The 19,794-nt window shown below is 41.1% G+C and overlaps 1 protein-coding gene across 26 annotated transcripts in view; it reads right to left on the reverse strand.

The window, feature by feature from the left end:
* Positions 1-19,794, reverse strand: part of CDC14A (cell division cycle 14A) — a 169,405-nt gene that overhangs the window by 104,659 nt on the left and 44,952 nt on the right. For 14 of the 26 annotated variants that reach the window (XR_002343573.2, XR_002343572.2, XR_014844656.1 and 11 more), the window contains one exon: positions 1,510-1,589. The exons of the other annotated variants lie outside the window; for them this stretch is intronic. Coding sequence is in view for 9 of the 14 variants with exons in the window: in XM_085023858.1 (XP_084879984.1) it covers positions 1,510-1,589 (80 nt within the window). In the remaining 5 variants the exon portion in view is untranslated. The remainder of the gene's footprint in view (positions 1-1,509; positions 1,590-19,794) is intronic. 26 annotated transcript variants of the gene reach the window in all.

The raw sequence follows: 19,794 nt of genomic DNA on the forward strand, positions 1-19,794 counted from the left end.
TGTTTACAATCCACTCAGTCTATGATTCTTTGTTTTAAAAGCCCAGACGACTAGTACAGTTACCCTTTTCCAAAAAACAGAATTGTATTGTACGAAGGGCTTTTGAATTACAGAAGCCATTAGAAGAGGAAGTTGGGAAAAAAAGCTTTTCTTCACTGTGAAAATGTTCTTCTATGTAATGTCACCTTTTATATGCCCTTTAATGGTTAATTAGCTCATCCTCTAAGTTGCAAGGGGATATTTCCTTTTTTTTTTTTCCTTCTTCCCAGCCGCACCTGCGGCATATGGAAATTCTCAAGCTAGCGGTCAACACGGAAGCCACAGCAATGTGGGATCCTGGCCACATCTGTGACTTAGGCTGCAAGCTTGTGGCAATTCCAGATCCGTAACCCACTGATCGAGGCCAGGGATAGAACCCACATCCTCCCAGATACTATGTCGGGTTCTTAACCCCCTGAGCCACAGCGGGAACTCCCATATTGGGGATATTTTCCTCTTGCCGCCCCAATTCCTATACTCCCCTCCCTGCCTCCTCTGAGAAAACCAGGCACACTGTGGTCGCCCCGCCCTCCTCCTCGCCTTGACACCCACCCTGTGCCTAATAACACTCCCTTCCTGTGGCCTGAGACTCAGAGGTGGCAATCCCTTAGATCTCAGGGGACATAGTCTTAATTTATTCATTAAAATATTTAAGAAAAGCACTTTTTAAGGTCAGGCCCTGCCCTCCGTGAGTCTACAGGATAGTAACAAAAACAAAGAGGGGTCCACAATCTTTCCTGTTCCTTTCTTTCATTATTGTTGCTCATTATGATATTAGGAACAATAATAAGCAATCTGCATGCTTGTAGATTTGGATACACAAATAAGCAAAACGGCAAAAATACTAGAATCATTCACAATTCTTCCCGGGAGAGACTGCTGTGGGAGTTTTGATGGATGCTCCCTTCTATTTTTTAAACAAGCTCAAGTTTTCCTGAAATTTTTAAGACATCTTCTTCAGGTGAAATAGTCTTTTCCAGCACTTTAATGAGAGACAGGCTTCCTCAGCTTGGAAGCTAGATTTGTCTGCTCAGCGGGTGATTTAGGGTCCCGGCTGCTTCTGGGAAGGTACTTTGAGGGTCTTACTATATATTCCCACCCCTGACATTTGGTCAGAGCTCAATCAACACTCACAAAATGAAAGAATGAATGGATGAATTGTAGATGTAGATAACTCATTTTGACATGGTTATTGGGTCGTAAATCAGGCACTGTTTGTGCTTAAACTATCAAGATATAGAAAGAATGCAAGGGAAAAAGTTAATTCCTAAAAAGGGAAAGCTATTTTACACTTACTAGATGGGAGAAGGGGTCTCCACCAAAACGAAATAAGAAAAACTACCGTCTCATTTCATTCTATAAAACATCATGGGCACAATCTTAGTATAATTAAAAAACACAAGACTCCAACTTTGAAGTAGCAAGCTGTCTAGCCGAGTACTATAGCTCAAGTCTCATAAGCAGTTATACCTGAATGGAAGATAGGGGGGGTTTGAGCCAGAAAGGAGTGCTCTGTAGGCTTCTTCTGGTGTCTTCTTTAAATAGATTACCTAAGACAAATAAATAGCAACATTTAGAACACCACCAAAGAATGGCACAAAACTAATTTACTCACCATGTTTGCACTTCCCCTTCTTCACCGTGAAAGTGACAAGTGTCATGGTGATAATGCTGATCTTTAGACAGTGAGCGAGCTGCCAAAATTTCCTTTTTAGCTTGACGCTGAACAGCAGCCTTCAGCTTAGGGTGCGTAAGAGCTTAAAGACAGAGGGCAGAGCCATAAAGGGGCCATCCAGGGCTGTTTCCACAAGGCACACTGAACAGGTGCGACGGTGGGGCTACCCTTTTGGAAGCAGAGCAATTGTAACCCCATCACTGAACACTGTGTTCACCAAAGACCAGCACAGGACCCCCATCCCTCGCAGAAGATCTGCTGTGAGGTCATTTAGTTCCTGGTGACTTCTGAAAGACATCTCAGGGAGCGGTACCCACTGGAGATCTACAGAGTTCTCTGTCTGCTCTGAGGAAGGCCCACGTTGCCCTCTAAACAATCAATAAAATCACAAGAAATGGAGGCAAAAGCATGCAGGTAAGACCACTGGGGAACATGTTGGCTTGCCTCTTGAGGTCAAAGACAGTTAAATCCCTCCAGTCCAGCTAGATAAACTAATCTTAAATAAAACAAAAAGGACGGAGTTCCCGTCGTGGCTCAGTGGTTAACGAATCCGACCAGGAACCATGAGGTTGCAGGTTTGATCCCTGGCCTTGCTCAGTGGGTTAAGGATCCGGCGTTGCCGTGAGCTGTGGTGTAGGTCGCAGACGTGGCTCGGATCCCACATTGCTGTGGCTCTGGCATAGACTGGCAGCTACAGCTCTGATTAGAACCTCGCCCCACCCCCCCCAGCCTGGGAACCTCCATATGCCGCAGGTGCGGCCCTAAAAAGACAAAAGACAAAAAAATAAATAAAATAAGTAAAACAAAAAGGAGCTCTTAAGTCGAGTAAACAACTTCCATTTAATCAATGTACTGACCATTTAGCAGGTGCCAGGCTCTGTACCAGGCACTCTGTAGAATGTACATTGTTGTGGAACAAAAACAATAATTAACCAAAATAAACACAGTTTAAGTGTGGAAAGGAAACAGTCCTAGAAAGAGAAGAGACTTACTTAATACCTTGACATAGGCAGGGAGGGGTGTCTGGGAGATATGCAAGAGGAGAGCCACGGGAGCAGCTAAGGGAACGGGGGAACGGGGACCAGGGTGCTTGAGGGGGAAGAGCTGGGTGGTCAGACGGAGGAGGTGAGAGCGGCTACGGCTGGGGGAGGAAGGGAAAGGCAGGGAGTGGTCAGAGGGTGACGAGCACTGCACACCAGGAGGAGGATTTGGGTTTATTCCAAGTACAATTTAATATTTTAATTCTCAAACAAGACCACTCATCCTTTTCCTCTATAGTTTGGATCAAATGTGACCCCTAAAATCCTCTCTACCTGGAATTAATAACACTATTTCCTTAATAGGTTCTAACAGCAAACGCTGTGCACTTCAATATGGAATGACTGGCCACAGGGACCTGCTGTATAGCACAGAGATCTCTACCCAATATTCTGTGATAATTTATGTGGGAAAAGAATCTGAAAGAGAAGGGATATGTGTATACGTATGACTGAATCACTTTGTTGTGTATAGCAGAAATTATCACACCCTTGTAAATCAACTATACTTCAATAAAACTTAAAAAAAAAAAAGCCCCCAAAAAACCACCTATTTACTTCAACAAGAAGAATGGCTGAGTCCCGATTCTTTAAAAGTAGGGTTTTCTTCTCTACTTACAAAGTTTCTTGGAGTTTAAGCTGTTCCACTAGCAATATATTACATGTATTTATTTATTAATAATTTTGGTTCTAGAAAACACCTCAATTCTCTAAAGAAAGCAAACTAAAATAAATACATAAAAAATACTTCTAACTTTAATAAGAAAGCTCCATATTCCTATGATGAGTAAACATGAAGGTCTGATAAAGCACACACCAAACAAAGCAAATTGAATATGAAACAAAACCAGCACAGAAAACAAAACCATGGTAAAAGAACGATCGGGTCATGGGGCACAGATTCCACCAACAGAGAACCACATTTGAGTCGCAGCTCAAATGATTACCAAAATCCACTTAAACCAACCCAGCTATAAAGACCATTTTCAGTAACCAATATTCAAACAGGGCTTTGTTGTTCCTGCTGGATAGGTTGTATAATAGTCTCGACAAGAGTCAGTTTTAATGCAGTGATGTTTCAAGCCTAAAGATGCAGCAGTGGTTGAAAGCTGACTACGGCTGCAAAAAGAGAAAGCTGCTTGTAGAAGCCCCCTGTGTTTGGATTAGATAATGAAAGCTTCTCCAACCACCTCTGAAAAGCAAAAATACACTTCCCTCCTCAGCAGCCATTACATCAATTCCCTTTAATTTTGAGGCAGTTATTCTGTGGGAGGGAGGCAACAGCCCACATGAAAGACTTCTTCAGACTGGCTACCCCACCGGGTTTGGCTTCTTATCTTACCTGCATGACTTAGCACACATGACCCGTGTTCTCACACTGTAAGATGAGTCTTTGTTTTTATTTTTATCCCAGTGGTTAAATTATTAATAAGAGCAAAGTGAAACCCAACAGAGGCCATCAAAATTCCAGGAAGATTCCAGAGGCAGGTAAATGCAATGTCCTTTTATAACCTGACGACTCAGGAGAGCAGTGAAATGTTCTAATAATTGATCCGGCACACTGGGGTCATTAAAATACCAAATTCCATTTTTTCGGGAGGAAAAAACATCATGGATTCTTACGTCAAATCTTAGATATGCCTTCTAAAAAGACACAGAGAGACAGAGGAGGCCGATCAAAGCTCAGAAAGAGAATATTTTTATTAAGCCTTTGCTGTTGAGGAACCCAAAGCTCAGAAAGGCAGGGAGCTTCCCAAACGTGCACTGCTGCTCTGTGATGAAGTGAGAATTCAAACACAGATCTGATTCCAAAGCCCACAGTAATTCCATACATCACATCTGCTTGAAAATATAGATGCAGGCCATGGGAACAGAATCGGGGCTGGGGGCTGGAGAAATGGTTCCTACTCTTCCAATTTTCTAAATCCCATTACCCTTGACTTTTCAAATTAGATGACTTCAAACTGTTAACGTTTAGTTGTGTCTAAGAAATAGGACTGGGAGAACATTAGAGAGGGGTGGGGGGTGAAGGACTCTACTTTATATTTTCCACTATCTCCACATTTCTTGTATTTTATACTAATGTGTATTAACTCGTTTTTGAAATGTGGAGTAATTAAATGAGTTATGAAATGTTAAATGTACTCTTTCTAAAAATAAAATCTATAATTAATCAAAAATTTGTTCCTGGAGTTCCCATCGTGGCTCAGAGGTTAACGAATCCGACTAGGAACCATGAGGTTGCGGGTTCAATCCCTGCCCTTGCTCAGTGGGTTGAGGACCCGGCGTTGCTGTGGTGTAGGCCGGTGGCTACAGCTCTGATTCAACCCCTAGCCTGGGAACCTCCATATGCCGTGGGAGCAGCCCAAGAAATGGCAAAAAGACAAAAAAAAAAAAAATTGTTCCTAGATATTCTAATATTTCTAAAAACATTTTCTGAATAAAACTAATTTCAAAGCATCTTCTAATATCCTGATTTTCCTCTTCTGTCTCTCAGGAAAAAATTAGTATACTGTCTACTCTTCTTGTAAACCCAAACCAGAAGAATCTTCCCCAAGTTTTGATTGATAAAATTTAACAAAAGCCCTCTGGATAGTGCTTGGTTTGCCATGCCAACTCACTCAAATTTATGAGTATACATGTTGCTTTATAAAAGTGCCCTACTCTTTGGCAGAAATTCCTGGAAAGCTTCTCAATAGAATAGCATTTGACTAAAAGTTCTTACTTTTAACTAACTAGGAGTCAACCAATTAAAGTGATTTTTTTTTTCTGCTTAATTAACTTGGATGCCAGGTTATGTCCTTTGATCAAGGACCCAAATAACTCTTTTAATTTTTAATGAAAGATTCTTAAAAAGTCAACATTCTAAATATATATAACCAGTAGTTACGAGGTTTTTATTTAACAGCTAATTAAAATTAAAGTACTATAAGCCAGTATAACATACATTATTTATCAATAAGCCAGTGTTTCCCAAACTTCACTTAATCATGCACCAACTTTCTCAACTTCCGCCGCCACAGGCAGTACCATGTATTACCATTTTTCTTTAAACAGACATATTCTTTTATCTTAAATTAATTTCTTCTTAAGTGTTTTATATCATTGCTATAAATGGAAAACCAGTATCATTTGCCATAGAATCTACACATGAATGAACTTTTTTGGCTGCACCTGTGGCATGCTGAAGTACCTGGGCCAGGGATCAAATCCACACCACAGCACTTACAATGCTCAATCCTTAACCCACTGAGCCAGGAGAGATCTCCAACAGTTTGGGAAACATTGGCCTATTGATGAATAATATATGTTATACCAGCTTATAGTACTTTAATTTCAATTAGCTGTTAAATTTTAAAATACTTTTTTCTTTTTTGGTCTTTTTAGGGCCCCACTCCCAGCATATGGGGGTTCCCAGGCTAGGGGTTAAATCAGAGCTGCAGCTGCTAGCCTACACCACTGCCACAGCAACCCAGGATCCAAGGTGAGTCTATGACCTACAGCACAGCTCATGGCAACACCAGATCCTTAACCCACTGAACAAGACCAGGGATTGAACCTGCTTCCTCATGGATACTAGTCAGCTTTGTTAACCACTAAGCCACAATGGGAACTCCTAAAAGTACATCTTAAGAGTTGTAAAATTGTAAAACATTTGTGCAGATTAATTGCCTATGTAAGTACTGTCTCATTTCTGGGCTCTCTATTCTTTTCTATTGATCTATGTGTCTGTTTTTGTGCCAGTGCCATACTATTTTGATGGCTATAGCTTTGAAGTATAGTTTTAAATCAGGGAGCATGATACCTCTGTGTTCTTTTTTCTCAAGATTGTTTTGGCTATTTGTTACCTTTGTGTTTCCGTACATATTTTAGAATTATTGGCTCTAGTTCTGTGAAAAATGCCATTAGGCAATTAACCTACGACAAAGAAGTTAAGAATATGTAAATGTGGAAAAAACAGCCTCTTCAATACATGGTGTTGAAAAAATTGGACAGCTACATACAAAAGAATCATATTGGACTACTCTCTCAAAACATACACAAATATAAATTCAAAATGGATTAAAGACTTAAATGTAAGACTTGAAACCATTACACATCTAGAAGAAAATATGTCTCTTTGACATCAGTCTTTTGATATATTATTTTGGATATGTCTCCTTAGGCAAGGGAAACAAAAGCAAAAATAAATGGTACTACATTAAACTAAAAATCTTTTCACAGTGAAGGATACTATCAGAAAAACAAAAAAGGCCACCTGCTGAATGGGAGAAGGTATTTGTAAATGATATATACGATAAGAGGTAATATACAAAGAACTCATACAACTCAACATCAAAAAATAAACAACACAGTAAAAAATGAGCAGAGAATCTGAATAGATATTCTTCAAAAGAAGACATACAGATGGCCAATAGTCACATGAAAAGATGCCCAACACTGGTAATCAGGGAAATGCAAATCAAAACCACAGTGGGATAACACCTCACATTTGTCAGAATAGCTATTATCAAAAAGACAACAAATAACAAATGGAGAAAACAAAACTCTCCTGCACTGTTGGTGGGAATGTAAACTGGCACAGCTACTATGGAACACAGTCTGGAGATTCCTCAAATTAAAAATAGAACTATTATATGATCCAGCAATTCCACCCCTGGGTATTTATTCAAAGAAAACAAAAACAGTAATTTGAAAAGATATACACACGCCTATGTTCACTGCAGCATTATTTACAACCCAAGTGCCCATCAACAGATAAATGGGTAAAGAAGATGTGGTATAATATCTACAATGGAATATTACTCGATCATAAAAAAGAATGAAACCTTGCCATTTGCAACAACGCGAATGGGTCTCTTATGCTAAGTGAAATATTCAGAGAAAGACAAATACTGTATGATTTTACTTATACATAGAATCTAAAAAACAAAACAAACTGACAAACAACAAAACAGAGATATATAGAGAGAGAACAGGTGGTTGCAGGAGGTAAGGGGAGGAAAGAAATAGGTAAGGGAAATTAAGAGGTACAAACTTTCAGTTGCAAAATAAATGAGTTATGGGTATGAATGACACACAGTGTGGGGAACACAGTCAATACTTATATAGTATCTTTAAATGGCATGTCACAACTAGGTGTACCATGGTGATCATTTCAAAATGTATAGAGATACCAAATCACTATGTTGTGTAACAGGAACTAACATAGTATTGTTAGTTCATGGTAGTTCATTATATGTCAAAAACAAACAAATACATTCATAGAAAACGAGATCATATTTGTGGTTACTGGTGGGAACTGGATGAAGGCAGTCCAAAGGGACAAACTTCCAGCTGTAAGATAAATAAGCCCTAGAGATGTAAAGTACAACAAAATAAATATAATTAGCACTGTGGTGTGCTATATATGAAAGCTGTTAGGGGAGTAAAGCCTAAGACTTGTCAACACAAAAATTTTTTCTATTTCTTTAATTTTGTATCTATACGAGATGATGGATGTTCACTAAACTTACAGTGATAATCATTTCAAGACGTATGTAGGTCAAATCATTGTCAGACACCCTGAACTTATACAATGCTGTGTGTCAACTATATCTCAATAAAACTGGAAGAAAAAAGTAAAATAAAACAAAATAAAACCTTTGCGCACTACCACACACAGAAACAACGCAACAAATATGAAGTTTGGACTAATTTGACAAAACAGTAGATCAACCTGGTAAATTAAATAAAATCTTCATAGACTTAATCTGCAAATACTTCTAAATCATTTCTTTTTTTTTTTTTTTTTTTTTTTTTTTTGTCTTTTTGCCTTTTCTAGGGCCGATCCCACGGCATACAGAGGTTCCCAGGCTTGGAGTTGAATAGGAGCTGTAGCCGCCGGCCTAGGCCAGAGCCACAGTAACGCGGGATCTGAGCCACGTCTGCAACCCACACCACAGCTCACAGCAACGCCGGATCCCTAACCCACTGAGCAAGGGCAGGGACCGAACCCGCAACCTCATGGTTCCTGGTCAGATTCGTTAACCACTGTGCCACAACGGGAATTCGCTAAAGCATTTCTTTCAACTCAATCCTACGGTCATTAAATCTTAAAGCCTGTCAAAAAACAACAAGTGAATTTCAGGAGGAGTTTGCAACTTACAACTATTTCTCTACTCAGATCATTTCATCGCTCTGATACACAAGGGAGGATTCTTTAAACAACAAATGGCTTAGTATAGAGTCTAAGCCAGACTCTGAGTTATGACTTAGCTAATGGTCTTTCCCTGGGGACATCTGCCTCAGATCCTATGAGATTTTTAGCTTTGTTCTTAGGTGTTATTCTTTTCCCCAAAAAGCCTGATGGCAAAGGGCAACACCTCCCCCCACATACCCATAATATATTTTTTAATGAAACCTGAGCCTCTGTGTCAATTATATTTATGTTTTGTGATCTGGAAAGTGAAAATACTCTTGAAGATTCAATTTGGCCATCTGAGAAAGGATTCTTCAATTGTGGCTTTTGATTTCCTGTTATTTAATATTTTACTTGTTTATAAAAGAGGAAGCAAAGGCTGATAGCAGCCTTTCAGGTACTGCCACAGAAACACTGATACGATAGCTGTGAAATTAGCATTCCAACCATTTCTGAGTCAAACTTCTCCAAAATAAAAGTTTCCAGAAAACAGAGGCAACAACTTGAAAACAGTCTAGAAGCACTAAGATTTGCTGAATACAGAAGACTGGCAGCAAAAAGGACAGCCTCTCCTTAAAGGTTTCAGGCAACTAGGTTCAGCACACATGGAGTACTAAGCGTGGGCATTACAAAGATGTCCTCATGATGTGTGATTTGGGTTCTAGCCCGCTAATTAGCAGTCATGCTTGGACCACTCTCCCAGCCCCATTAACTTCAAATTATAACACTTGCGAGACAGCACTTGAGGATAGGGATGGGCAGACATGGGGAAAAAAAAAAAAGCAGTTTCTTTCGGTGGTAAAGCTAACTAGTCTAGAGCACCTGCTTGGTTTGAAACCACTGCTCCCTCATTAACTGCTCCTAGCCTCCCATCAAGCACCTCCCCATCACCCAGACAAAATCTCAAAAGTTAACTTTGACTTTGGCCTCTATGCTTCACTCTATCAATAATTTAATTTACCCACGGAATATTTTTTTTTTCCTTTTTAGGGCCACACCTGCGGCATATGAGGGTTCCCAGACTAGGCTAGAATTGGAGCTGCAGCTCCTGGCCTATATCGCAGCCATAGCAACTGGGGATCTGAGCCATGTCTGTGACCTACACCACAGCTCAGAGCAATGCCGGATCCTCAACTGACTGAGCGAGGCCAGAGATCAATCCTGCGTCCTCATGGATACTAGTCGGGTTCGTTACTGCTGAGCCACAACGGGAACTCCTACACAGTAATTCTTCCTCCACAGTTTCTCTCTCTCTTTTTTTTTTTTTTTTTTTTTTTTTTTTTTGTCTTTTTGCCTTTTCTAGGGCCACTCTCCTGCGGCATATGGAGCTTCCCAGGCTAGGGGTCCAATCGGAGCTATAGCCACCGCCTACGCCAGAGCCACAGCAACGCCAGAACCGAGCCGCGTCTGCAACCTACACCACAGCTCATGGCAACACCAGATCCTTAACCCACAGAGCAAGGCCAGGAATCAAACCCTCAACCTCATGGTTCTTAGTCAGATTCGTTAACCACTGTGCCACGACAGGAACTCCCACAGTCTCTTTCAATAATGAAGTAAACCAAGTTTGGGAGACCGAAATGTATCTTTTGGATAAAGAAGCACAGGATACAAATATCTTTTCAAATTTTACAAAACCCCCACTAGGGTTCTGAGCACATGAGGAGTCTTGAATTGTAACTGTCATTAGTTTTCAGGCAAATATGACTTGACCTTTCTTTGGTATTATCATCACCTTATTTCAAACCTCTCACCACACACTCACACCATGTCTCTCTGTCTCCACTTCCTGCCACCTCTAGTAACTGAGAGTGGGGCTCTGAGACTCAGTCCTGCTCAGAAAGCCCAGCCAGACTGCCAGCCCTTCACCAAAATGAGGTCCCAACCCACCTTTCCAGGTGAATCTGTCCTTGTTGCCTGAATGAACCCCATCACCTCACCATCCCCTAATCATACCTGACACCCTCCAGCATCTGAGGTTTCTTCTGGAGTCCTCTCCACGCCCTCTCTGCCTGTTAAAATCTTCCTTCTTCATTAACCTGCAACTCAAATACCACCTCCAAGATGCCTTTCTTCCTCTGCTCGAAACCCTCCTCTTACTCTTTAGGGACTGCGAGAGTGATAATGACCATGATAAAGACAATAATAAAAACAGAAAGTTACATGGTACACTACATGCGCCAGGCACTATTCTGAGCACTTTGATAATTCGGCTCATTAACCCACAATCACGCCAAGGCTGGTTCCGTTATCATACCCATTTCCATTTTCTGTGTCAAATGAGGAGAATCAGCTGCCTCCAGGTCACACAGCCAGGGTGCAGTGGAGTCAGGCAGCCAAGCTCCCCGCAGGTGCCCCCAACCACTCCCTGATGGGCCCCTCATGGCTCTGTTGTGATTATTTTCCTTTATACTAAAGCAGGTAGCTCCTTAAGTGCAGTAACCAAGCACCGCACCCTCTATAAGCCCTACAAAGCATCCTGTCAGGCAGATGTTGCGTAAGCACGCATATGTTTAGCGAATGACTACTTTAACCCGGTAATGTACAAGTGTATCTGCCCTAGAAGGTTAATTCAGTTTATTTAATAATTAGTAAATGAGATTTTTTTAATGTGCCACTACAACTTTAGTGGTAACGTCCAGAGGAGCCAGTGAAATTAACTTTCTGATCCCATTATATGAAAGCATCAAACTAGATACGTAGAGACAATTCTTCAATGATGTATTAAAAGAGACTGATTTCAAGCATAAGAGCTCTAGACAAATGTTCTGTATTAGCTTCTAGGAAGTATTCTGAGAGCCAGTCATACTACCTGACCCAGACGTTTGCTCTCCCACGTCCCCATATCTGTTCTGAAGCTACACTTGGCCACTCCCAACAGACAAAAGGTAGGAAGCAGGAGGTAGAAGGGGCCACAGTCACCAAAGATCAATATGTACTCACTTAATGCTTATAATCTGCATAGGAACCTGTGCACATACAGGGACACCAGAAAAGCCTGCAATGTCTTTATGGGACTTAAAGATATGGAGAACAAGGGCTCTAAAGGGGGCTGGGAGATAGTCCTGTCATTGTGGTAGCATTTAGGTGGCCTCCCTTTCCCTTCCTTGGCACCACAGCACAAGTCACCTTGATAGGGCCGCCTTCTTTGGCAACTGGAGGAGATCAGGCCCCCCTGCCTTACGTTCCCAAAGCTTGCGCCCTTCTCCTTCAAACTCTTAGCCTGGTTTGCCATCACACACTTCAGGGTTATTTTAGTCTGACTCCCTAGCTAGGCTTGTAACTCCTTCTGCAGGATCTCTGTCTCTTCTCCATCTGAAGGACTCATCACTATGCCTGGCACATAGCACACACTCAAAAAACATTCAACGGCTGTATGAAGAGATGGTGAAGGGAGAGTATTTTATGTGAGGACAAGCATGATACAGTCATGGAATACTGATCATCTACCTAGAGAGCAGGTGACAGAGTGCAGTGGGGGCTAGGCACTCCAAGTCCACAGCCAAGCTGCCTGGGTTCAGATCCAGGCTCTTCCCTCATGGGCTCCATCACATTAATTCTCTGTGTTTCCATCTCCTGAAGTGAAGGCAATACTGTGACTGCTTCATCGGCTGTTTGTAGGGAAGATCAAGTGACTGACGTAGGTAAAGTGCTCAGAAGTATATCTGGCACATTGAGTTTCTATAGGAAAGGACCACAGGAAAAATACTTTGACCCCCAAGTATTTTTTTCTTCTCCTTTCCCGTCTGTCTCCACGTGAGTCTGGATCCACAAGTGCTACCGTTTCTGACACCTTAGCCCTAAAGCCATAAACATCCCTCATGACTGTACATACCAAAGCCGTAACATGCAGACAGACCATCATCTAGTCCAACCCTCTCCTTTTAACGTACAGATGTTGATGCCACTCTCAGTTCCAATGGGCTCCTCTGTCTCCTGGTGCCTTTGTATCAACAACCATAAAGCAAATGCACTGGCTTCTACCAAGCCATTGTCAAAATATCAAAAGATCACTGAGCTGGCCCACATCTCTCCAACAAAGTAACCAGAAGAGAGGTGATGTGGTACTCATTTCTCCTTACCTGAACTTCTCACAAACAAAATAAAATTACCAGGTGGGGTTTGTGTTTAGGAGAGGAAAGCAATTACCAGTTATCTACAAAAAATAAACCACAGAAGTCCATGGGACGAACATCTATAAAAGCACACTGTGAGGTGAGAAACTGCAAAGAATTGAAACATAAAATTGTTAAGGTCTCTTCCTTGGCTCCCAAGAGTTTGGTTCTCAGACTTCTTCTTCTTTTTTTTTTTTTTTTTTTGGCTTTTTAGCCCCACAGCACATGGAGGCTCCCAGGATAAGGGCTGAATCAGAGCTGTAGCTGCCAGCCTATGCCACAGCCACAACAACGCCAAATCTGAGACGCGTCTGTGACCTACAGCACAGCTCATGGCAACACAGGATCCTTAAACCACTGAGCAAGGCCAGGGATTGAACCTGCATCCTCATGGTGGCTAGTCACGTTTGTTTCCACTGAGCCACAGCGGGAACTCCCTCCGCAGTTCTCAGACTTCTTAAGTGTCAGAGCACTTAATTTATAGGCTGCTTTTTCCTGAAGACAGCATTAAGTCTTAATAGTCATATTTTAGCATAAACAAAATGCTTATTTTTTTATTTTTAGCAACATTTTTTCTTCTTAATCATTTCCTCCCATTATAACCAGTGACGGAGAAAACAATATCTGCATTCAACTTTAAAATAAAATTTAAAAATAGGAAAAAGGCAAACATTTCCCAAATGCACAACTGATTCTACTTTTGTTCTAACTGCTTACGGAAATAAAAATATTCAGGGTTAAACAATCACAGATTAGATAGGTACGTCTAATTACAAGCCAGAAATGGAACGGAATATTTAACACAACTTGCATTATTCAGTCTAAGTTTATGCCACACGTCTAATTAAAACGGAGCAAGAATGCATGCATCTTGTCTCCTAGCCTTTGAACACTTTGTAAAAGAAGGTAAGTCATTCTTCCTGTTCTTCAAGTTTGAGTCTGTTACAAACCACAGATTACAAGGCCTGCAGAGTATTAGACAAAGCATCTGCTTAACAACATGGAGGCAACACTAATTATCAAAGAGAGGCAAACCCTCATGTCAGTTCTCTATCTCCATGGCTTATTTCTGCCCAAAATACTTAACAACCACCTGGCATCCTCATGAGAACGAGGTCTAGAAATGACTGTGCATTTTGGTTAAGGTCATGTCTGCTCTGTACTCCTCTCATGTGTTATCTCTCCACATTTGAATTTGAACTTGGGATTTGAGATTCGTGAGGAAGCAGTGGACTTTATTCTAATTACAAGAGAATTAGTTAAAAACAGAAATACTCTCTCCCCTACTCTCAGAGGTGTCATTAGAGAGAAGTCAGTGGGAGCTCTTTGATGGGCAACTTCAGAGAACTGCAGACAGCCATGCCTATGTGTGTCTTCCCATCTAATTTGATGGGAACCAGAGTTTTCATAATCAGCCTGAAAAGATGTCCTTCCAAAGCTGACAGCTGCAGCCACGTCAAACATATATCTCTTGCTAGCAGCGTCTCAGTGCTACAGCCCTCTCTTGCCTGAAGAAAGCTCATGTTCAAAATAGACCTTGCTGTGCTCGTTAGGTCTCAGTGAACTAGCCCAGGCCTTATTAAGCAAACCAAGGAACACTAAACCAATGTTCTCAGCACACAGCAGTCCGAAGGGACTCTTTAAAAAGGAAAAGGAGAAAATATTTAATCCCAAGAAAAACTGAGGCCCTAGTCTCACACAAGCTGAGTACAAGGCTGTTACATTACAACACACAGACAAATATAACCTGGTATTTCATATATCTTTCATCTTCAGAAGGCAGCCTCTGCATAAAACACAAAAATACACTCACTCTAGAATATCGCTTGAATAATGCATACTCTCAAATGAAATGGTTTCATATTAAAAACTCCTCCTGCTGAGTTTCGCTGCTTACTTCTGGGTATAGTATGAGTTTTCGTTTATAACATAAATAAATAAATAAATAAATAAACCTTTCAAATTAAGAAAGAAACATTTATGGAGTTCCCATTGTGGCTCAGCAGTAACGAACCCGACTCATATCCATGAGGACGCAGGTTCGATCCCTGGCCTCGCTCAGTGGATTAAGGATCCAGTGTTACTGTGGCTGTGGTGTAGGCCCGCAGCTACAGCTCCGACTTGACCCCTAACCTAGGAACTTCCATGTACCACAGGTGCAGCCCTTAAAAAAAAAAAAAGAGAGAGAGAGAGAGAAAGGTTTTTAAAAGTGAGACAAGTATGTTCTTTAAACCAAGGATTGAATTTGATCAAACTTAGATGGCAAGACCCGTAACTTCACTTAGAATGAAGATGCGGATGACAGATCCACTGTAAAAGATCAAGAATCAGTGTTTAAATCCTCTTACCACCTATAACCATTACAGAAAGTCTTTAGCTTGCAAATGAGTTCTATTCCAAAAGCTTATTTGTAAAAGCTAGTATTTAGATTTCTGGAAATGGTTTCCCAAAGACAAAATCTTATGGTTGTTAGTCTTGTAGCTTGGTCCAAAAATGATTATATATTCCATATTATGTTATTTCAAAAACTAAAACTAAGTAATTAAATAAGTGTGTTTGCTTTTCAAATTATCTTTTCTCAATGTTAGTGCTTGGAGAAAGCCTAGGTTAGAAAAACATGAAGAGATCAATGAACATGTTTACAATGACTCTAAAGTGAAGCTTGAATTATTTCAAATGTCTGATTGGTACTTTATTATATCTAATTCAACTTCAAAATGCATCACTTCCCTCGATATTTGGCCTTTCGATTAAGACTGATTTCAAATCCGAGGCAATGGGAGGCAGGGCAAATATGATAGGAAAAAGATTTTCCTAATGTAAACAGAGTGAGATAATTGGGAAGAAAAGTGAATGAGAAAGGTCAAAAACTTTCTGCATACACACAAAAGGAAGACAGCCAAACCGGCCAGGTATGGAACCCAACCCGGGTGGGAGAGCAGTAAGACGAAAGTGTGGCTCGCTTCCTGTGACTATGGCAACTCACGGCAGCCAAAGCTCTCCTAGGAGAAGAGGAGGTAGACCAGACGCTCCATTGTACTCATTTTAGTAACTAGAGAATATACCTGAGGAACCAAAACAAAAAAGCTTTTTTGTTCTTGAATACAGTCATCTTACTCTTTTTCAAATAGAAGATTTCTAAGACACAAGCCACACAGCATGGGAACTAAATCTCAAACCTAGAATCTCATAGTAATTTGTAAGCTGCTGTTCTCTGAAATGACTCAAGAATAGAAAACCAACAATGAACACAAACAAGGAACTGGTTGTTCTCTTCCAGTATTTACAAAGACTTGTTGCTTAGAGAAAGCAGGAGAAACAAGAGCTTTGCCCACCCGGTCAGGTGTTTGCAGAAAGGATTCTGTAGCAATTTGACCGTGCATTAGGGCAAAGTGTTCAAATATATGCCACGTGACAGTCAGTACCCTAGAAGAACATAACAGGATTTATCATTCTTAAATGTACATAATTTTTTTTTAAGGAGTAACCACATTCCCTAAATACTTTTACTAATTTCACAAAGTAGAACTAAAACAAGTGAAGGAAACTTCAACTTAAGTAACTTAAATCCAACCCACAGATCCACTGCATACAAACCTAATACATAATATATAGGAAGTCCATCTGCCTTCCCTTCAGCTACGAGAAATTTCTCTCCTCTTCTCACTCACTACTGCAGGTAGCTTCGCTGCTTCCAGAAAACATCCCCCACCCTTCACCCCGGTCAGCTATTTCTCACCCCTCTCTTTTGAGCAGCAGCAAGACTTCCAAAGAAAATGAGGAAAAGGAAAAAAGGAAAAGAAGGAGATGAGCAGGTGATTCCCCACGATTCTACAGAGAGGCAATTAATTTCTTCTTCAGCAGTTACGGTATCAAGCACCATGGACTGCACCAAGTAAGGGTACAAACGTTCCTGGTTTCATGAATCATCTCTCCTAGGTTATTTCAGGGCTTCCACGCCAGGGGATCCCAACTTCAGATATCCCTCAGAAAAACCTTTAAAGCTATTTAAGATATGGATGCCCTGATTTCTTTCCCATGAGAGTCTGATTTGCCAGATATGACAGGTCTTGTCCAAGGGTATTTCTGATACATAATTATGGTTGAGAACCAATATTAGAAACGTTATCCCAGAGTTCCCACTGTGGAACAACAGGATCAGCAGTGTCTCTGGAGCACTGGGATGCAGGTTTGATCCGTGGTCCAACACAGACGGTTAAGGATCCGGTCTTGCTACAGCTGTGGCATAGGTCAAAGCTCTGGCTCTGATTCCATCCCTGGCCTGGGAACTTCCATATGCCACAGGGGAGGCCAAAAAAGAAAAAGAAAGGGAGGGAGGAAGAAAAATAGTTCTTCCTCTTTATCAGCTTAACTGTTAATCACCTCAACGACAGCTTCTCTGAACTTCCAGGCTGAAGTAGCCAGCCAAACACTAGCCCACCCACCACACAGCTTTATCGCCAACCTTTTATTTGTCTGTCTCCCCCAGCAGAAGATAAGCTCTATGAGGACAAGGATTTTTATCTCTCCTTTTCACTGCTATATTCTTTGAACCTAAAAGAATATCTGGCATATGTGCTCAATAATGATTTGTTCAGTGACAGAATGAACAAATGAAACAGTCCGAAGGGAATGTTTCTACTAAAATGAATAAAGAGCTTATTAAACAGGGAAGGCTACAGGAGCCCTTACTTCCACCTTTTGGTTAAACTACCAGGAAATTCATTCTAAAGTTTTGAGCTTGTTCAAGTCACAGCCAGTTTCTGTTACATGTAACTGAAAAACTCCAATTATTACAACATTGCTATTCTATATACCAGCCAATTAAGATAGAAGGAGGGGCGAAAGGAAGGAAATACAGCAAAGGAAGAGACCTGACCAGAAACAGAGGAAAGGGGACGAGATAGACTGGTAGGGGAAAAACAAAGATGGAGAGCTACACAGAGTGAATGTGGGTGAGTAACAGACGCAGAGGAAAGCCAAGAGCAAAATGTGAAAAAAGAGGTAACTGGTTCTTTCACACATGGTGTGAACTTGGACTATGAGTGTCTACATGTGGAGGGGCAGGGAGCTGCTAATGAAGAGGAGAAGAACCAGAATGTCAATGACATAGGGGCTTCTTGGGCCCCCCTGTGCTGCCTCTTGTGACAAGCTACTTAACCTCTCTGGATCTGCTGGTACAATGAGACAGAGGTGGTGGGAAGGGCAGGGGAGGGCAGGCAGGGCAAGGGGAGATCCTGTCTAAGGTCTGCCCTTTTTTTTTTTTTCTTTTTTTTTTTTTAAAGGGCCCCATCTGAGACATATGGAAGTTCCCAGGCTAGGGGTCAAATCAGAGTTGCAGCTGCTGGCCTACACCACAGCTGCAGCAACTGGGGATCCATGCCACATCCGAAACCTACATCACAGCTCATGGCCACTGAGGGAGGCCAGGGATCAAACACACATCCTCATGGCTACTAGTTGTGTTCCTAACCCGCTGAGCCACAATGGGAACTCCCTGTCTGTTCTGTCACTTAGTGGCAAGAATCACTGTATGGCCCCATGGGAACAATGCAAATGACCCTCTCAATTGCTAGAGTAGACACCACCCCCACCCCCATCTCATCCTGCAGTCTTTATATTTAACTCAAGGTCTAGGTCAACTACTGTTCCTCTCAAAAAAAAAAAATTAAAATAGAGTTTATCAAGGAAATCCAGTAGCCCACATTCTGGGTAAATCCCAAAATTTTTTATTGTAATAGTAGGACCTTAATCAACAACTAAAATCTGACTTCCACTTCCATGAATTCAGAAGTAAAGAACTGTCATCAGTCAGTACATATATATAAAATTTAATATATTTTTTAAACTTTGTATTAATAATGTCATAGCCCAATGTCAGGATATCATAAAAGTTGTTGTTGTTGTTTAATTCATACATCTGACTTGGAGACAAGTAAACAACATGATTTTAGAAACTTTTCAAATGTCAAGCATATTTTGTCACTATTTCCATTATTTCACAGATATGTTTCCAGAAAGACAATAAAACTTAAAATTTGGCTCCTGGCAAAATATGCAGCTTGCTGCCAAAACTCAGAGTCACCTACAGACACTGAGAATTTTCTCAAATTTTCAGGCATTTCTGAAGAGAACATAAACACTTTACCACATTCAAACTAATGGGATTTAAGGCTTTCCCGACACCAAGACAATAATCCCCTTCAACACTATGAAGGGAGTTCGAGCATAACCCTAAATTCTTTCTACACGAAGGGTTCATTCCCATAGGTTTTAACAAGCAGTTGATTTCAAATTTAAAGCACTGCAGCTTTGACTACTGGGTAACAGAGGTCCCGGGCCAGACCTGGGGGTAGGAGTGGTGTGATGAAGACCTTGAGCTTGGAGTCTGTCTGCATCATTTTTTACACACTGTGAACACAAGATCCGTCACCACTGGGAATCTGGATTGGCTCCAGAGCTGTTCCCTATCTTGTTCATTCCTTATTCCTTACAATAACAGAGACAGGCACTATTATTAGGCGTTGAGGATACAAATGTAACAGTCATTTCTTTACTCAAGGAGCTCATCCTAACAGGAGAGAGATGGCAAAACAAGTACTAGCAAAGAGCTGATTCTAGTAGATTACATTGCACATAATTACAAGACAAGGTGAGAAACGCTATAATTAAGCCGAGTTCTGGTTGGGATAATAAGAAATGACAAAATAAACAATTGGGGGGAGAGGAGGGAGGAATGGGCCAATT

The sequence above is a fragment of the Sus scrofa genome, chromosome 4, assembly GCF_054392235.1.
Source record: "Sus scrofa isolate SSC_HxYL_T2T_F1_AM1 chromosome 4, Sscrofa_HxYL_maternal_Yorkshire_Landrace_v2.0, whole genome shotgun sequence".
Lineage (NCBI taxonomy): Eukaryota > Metazoa > Chordata > Mammalia > Artiodactyla > Suidae > Sus > Sus scrofa.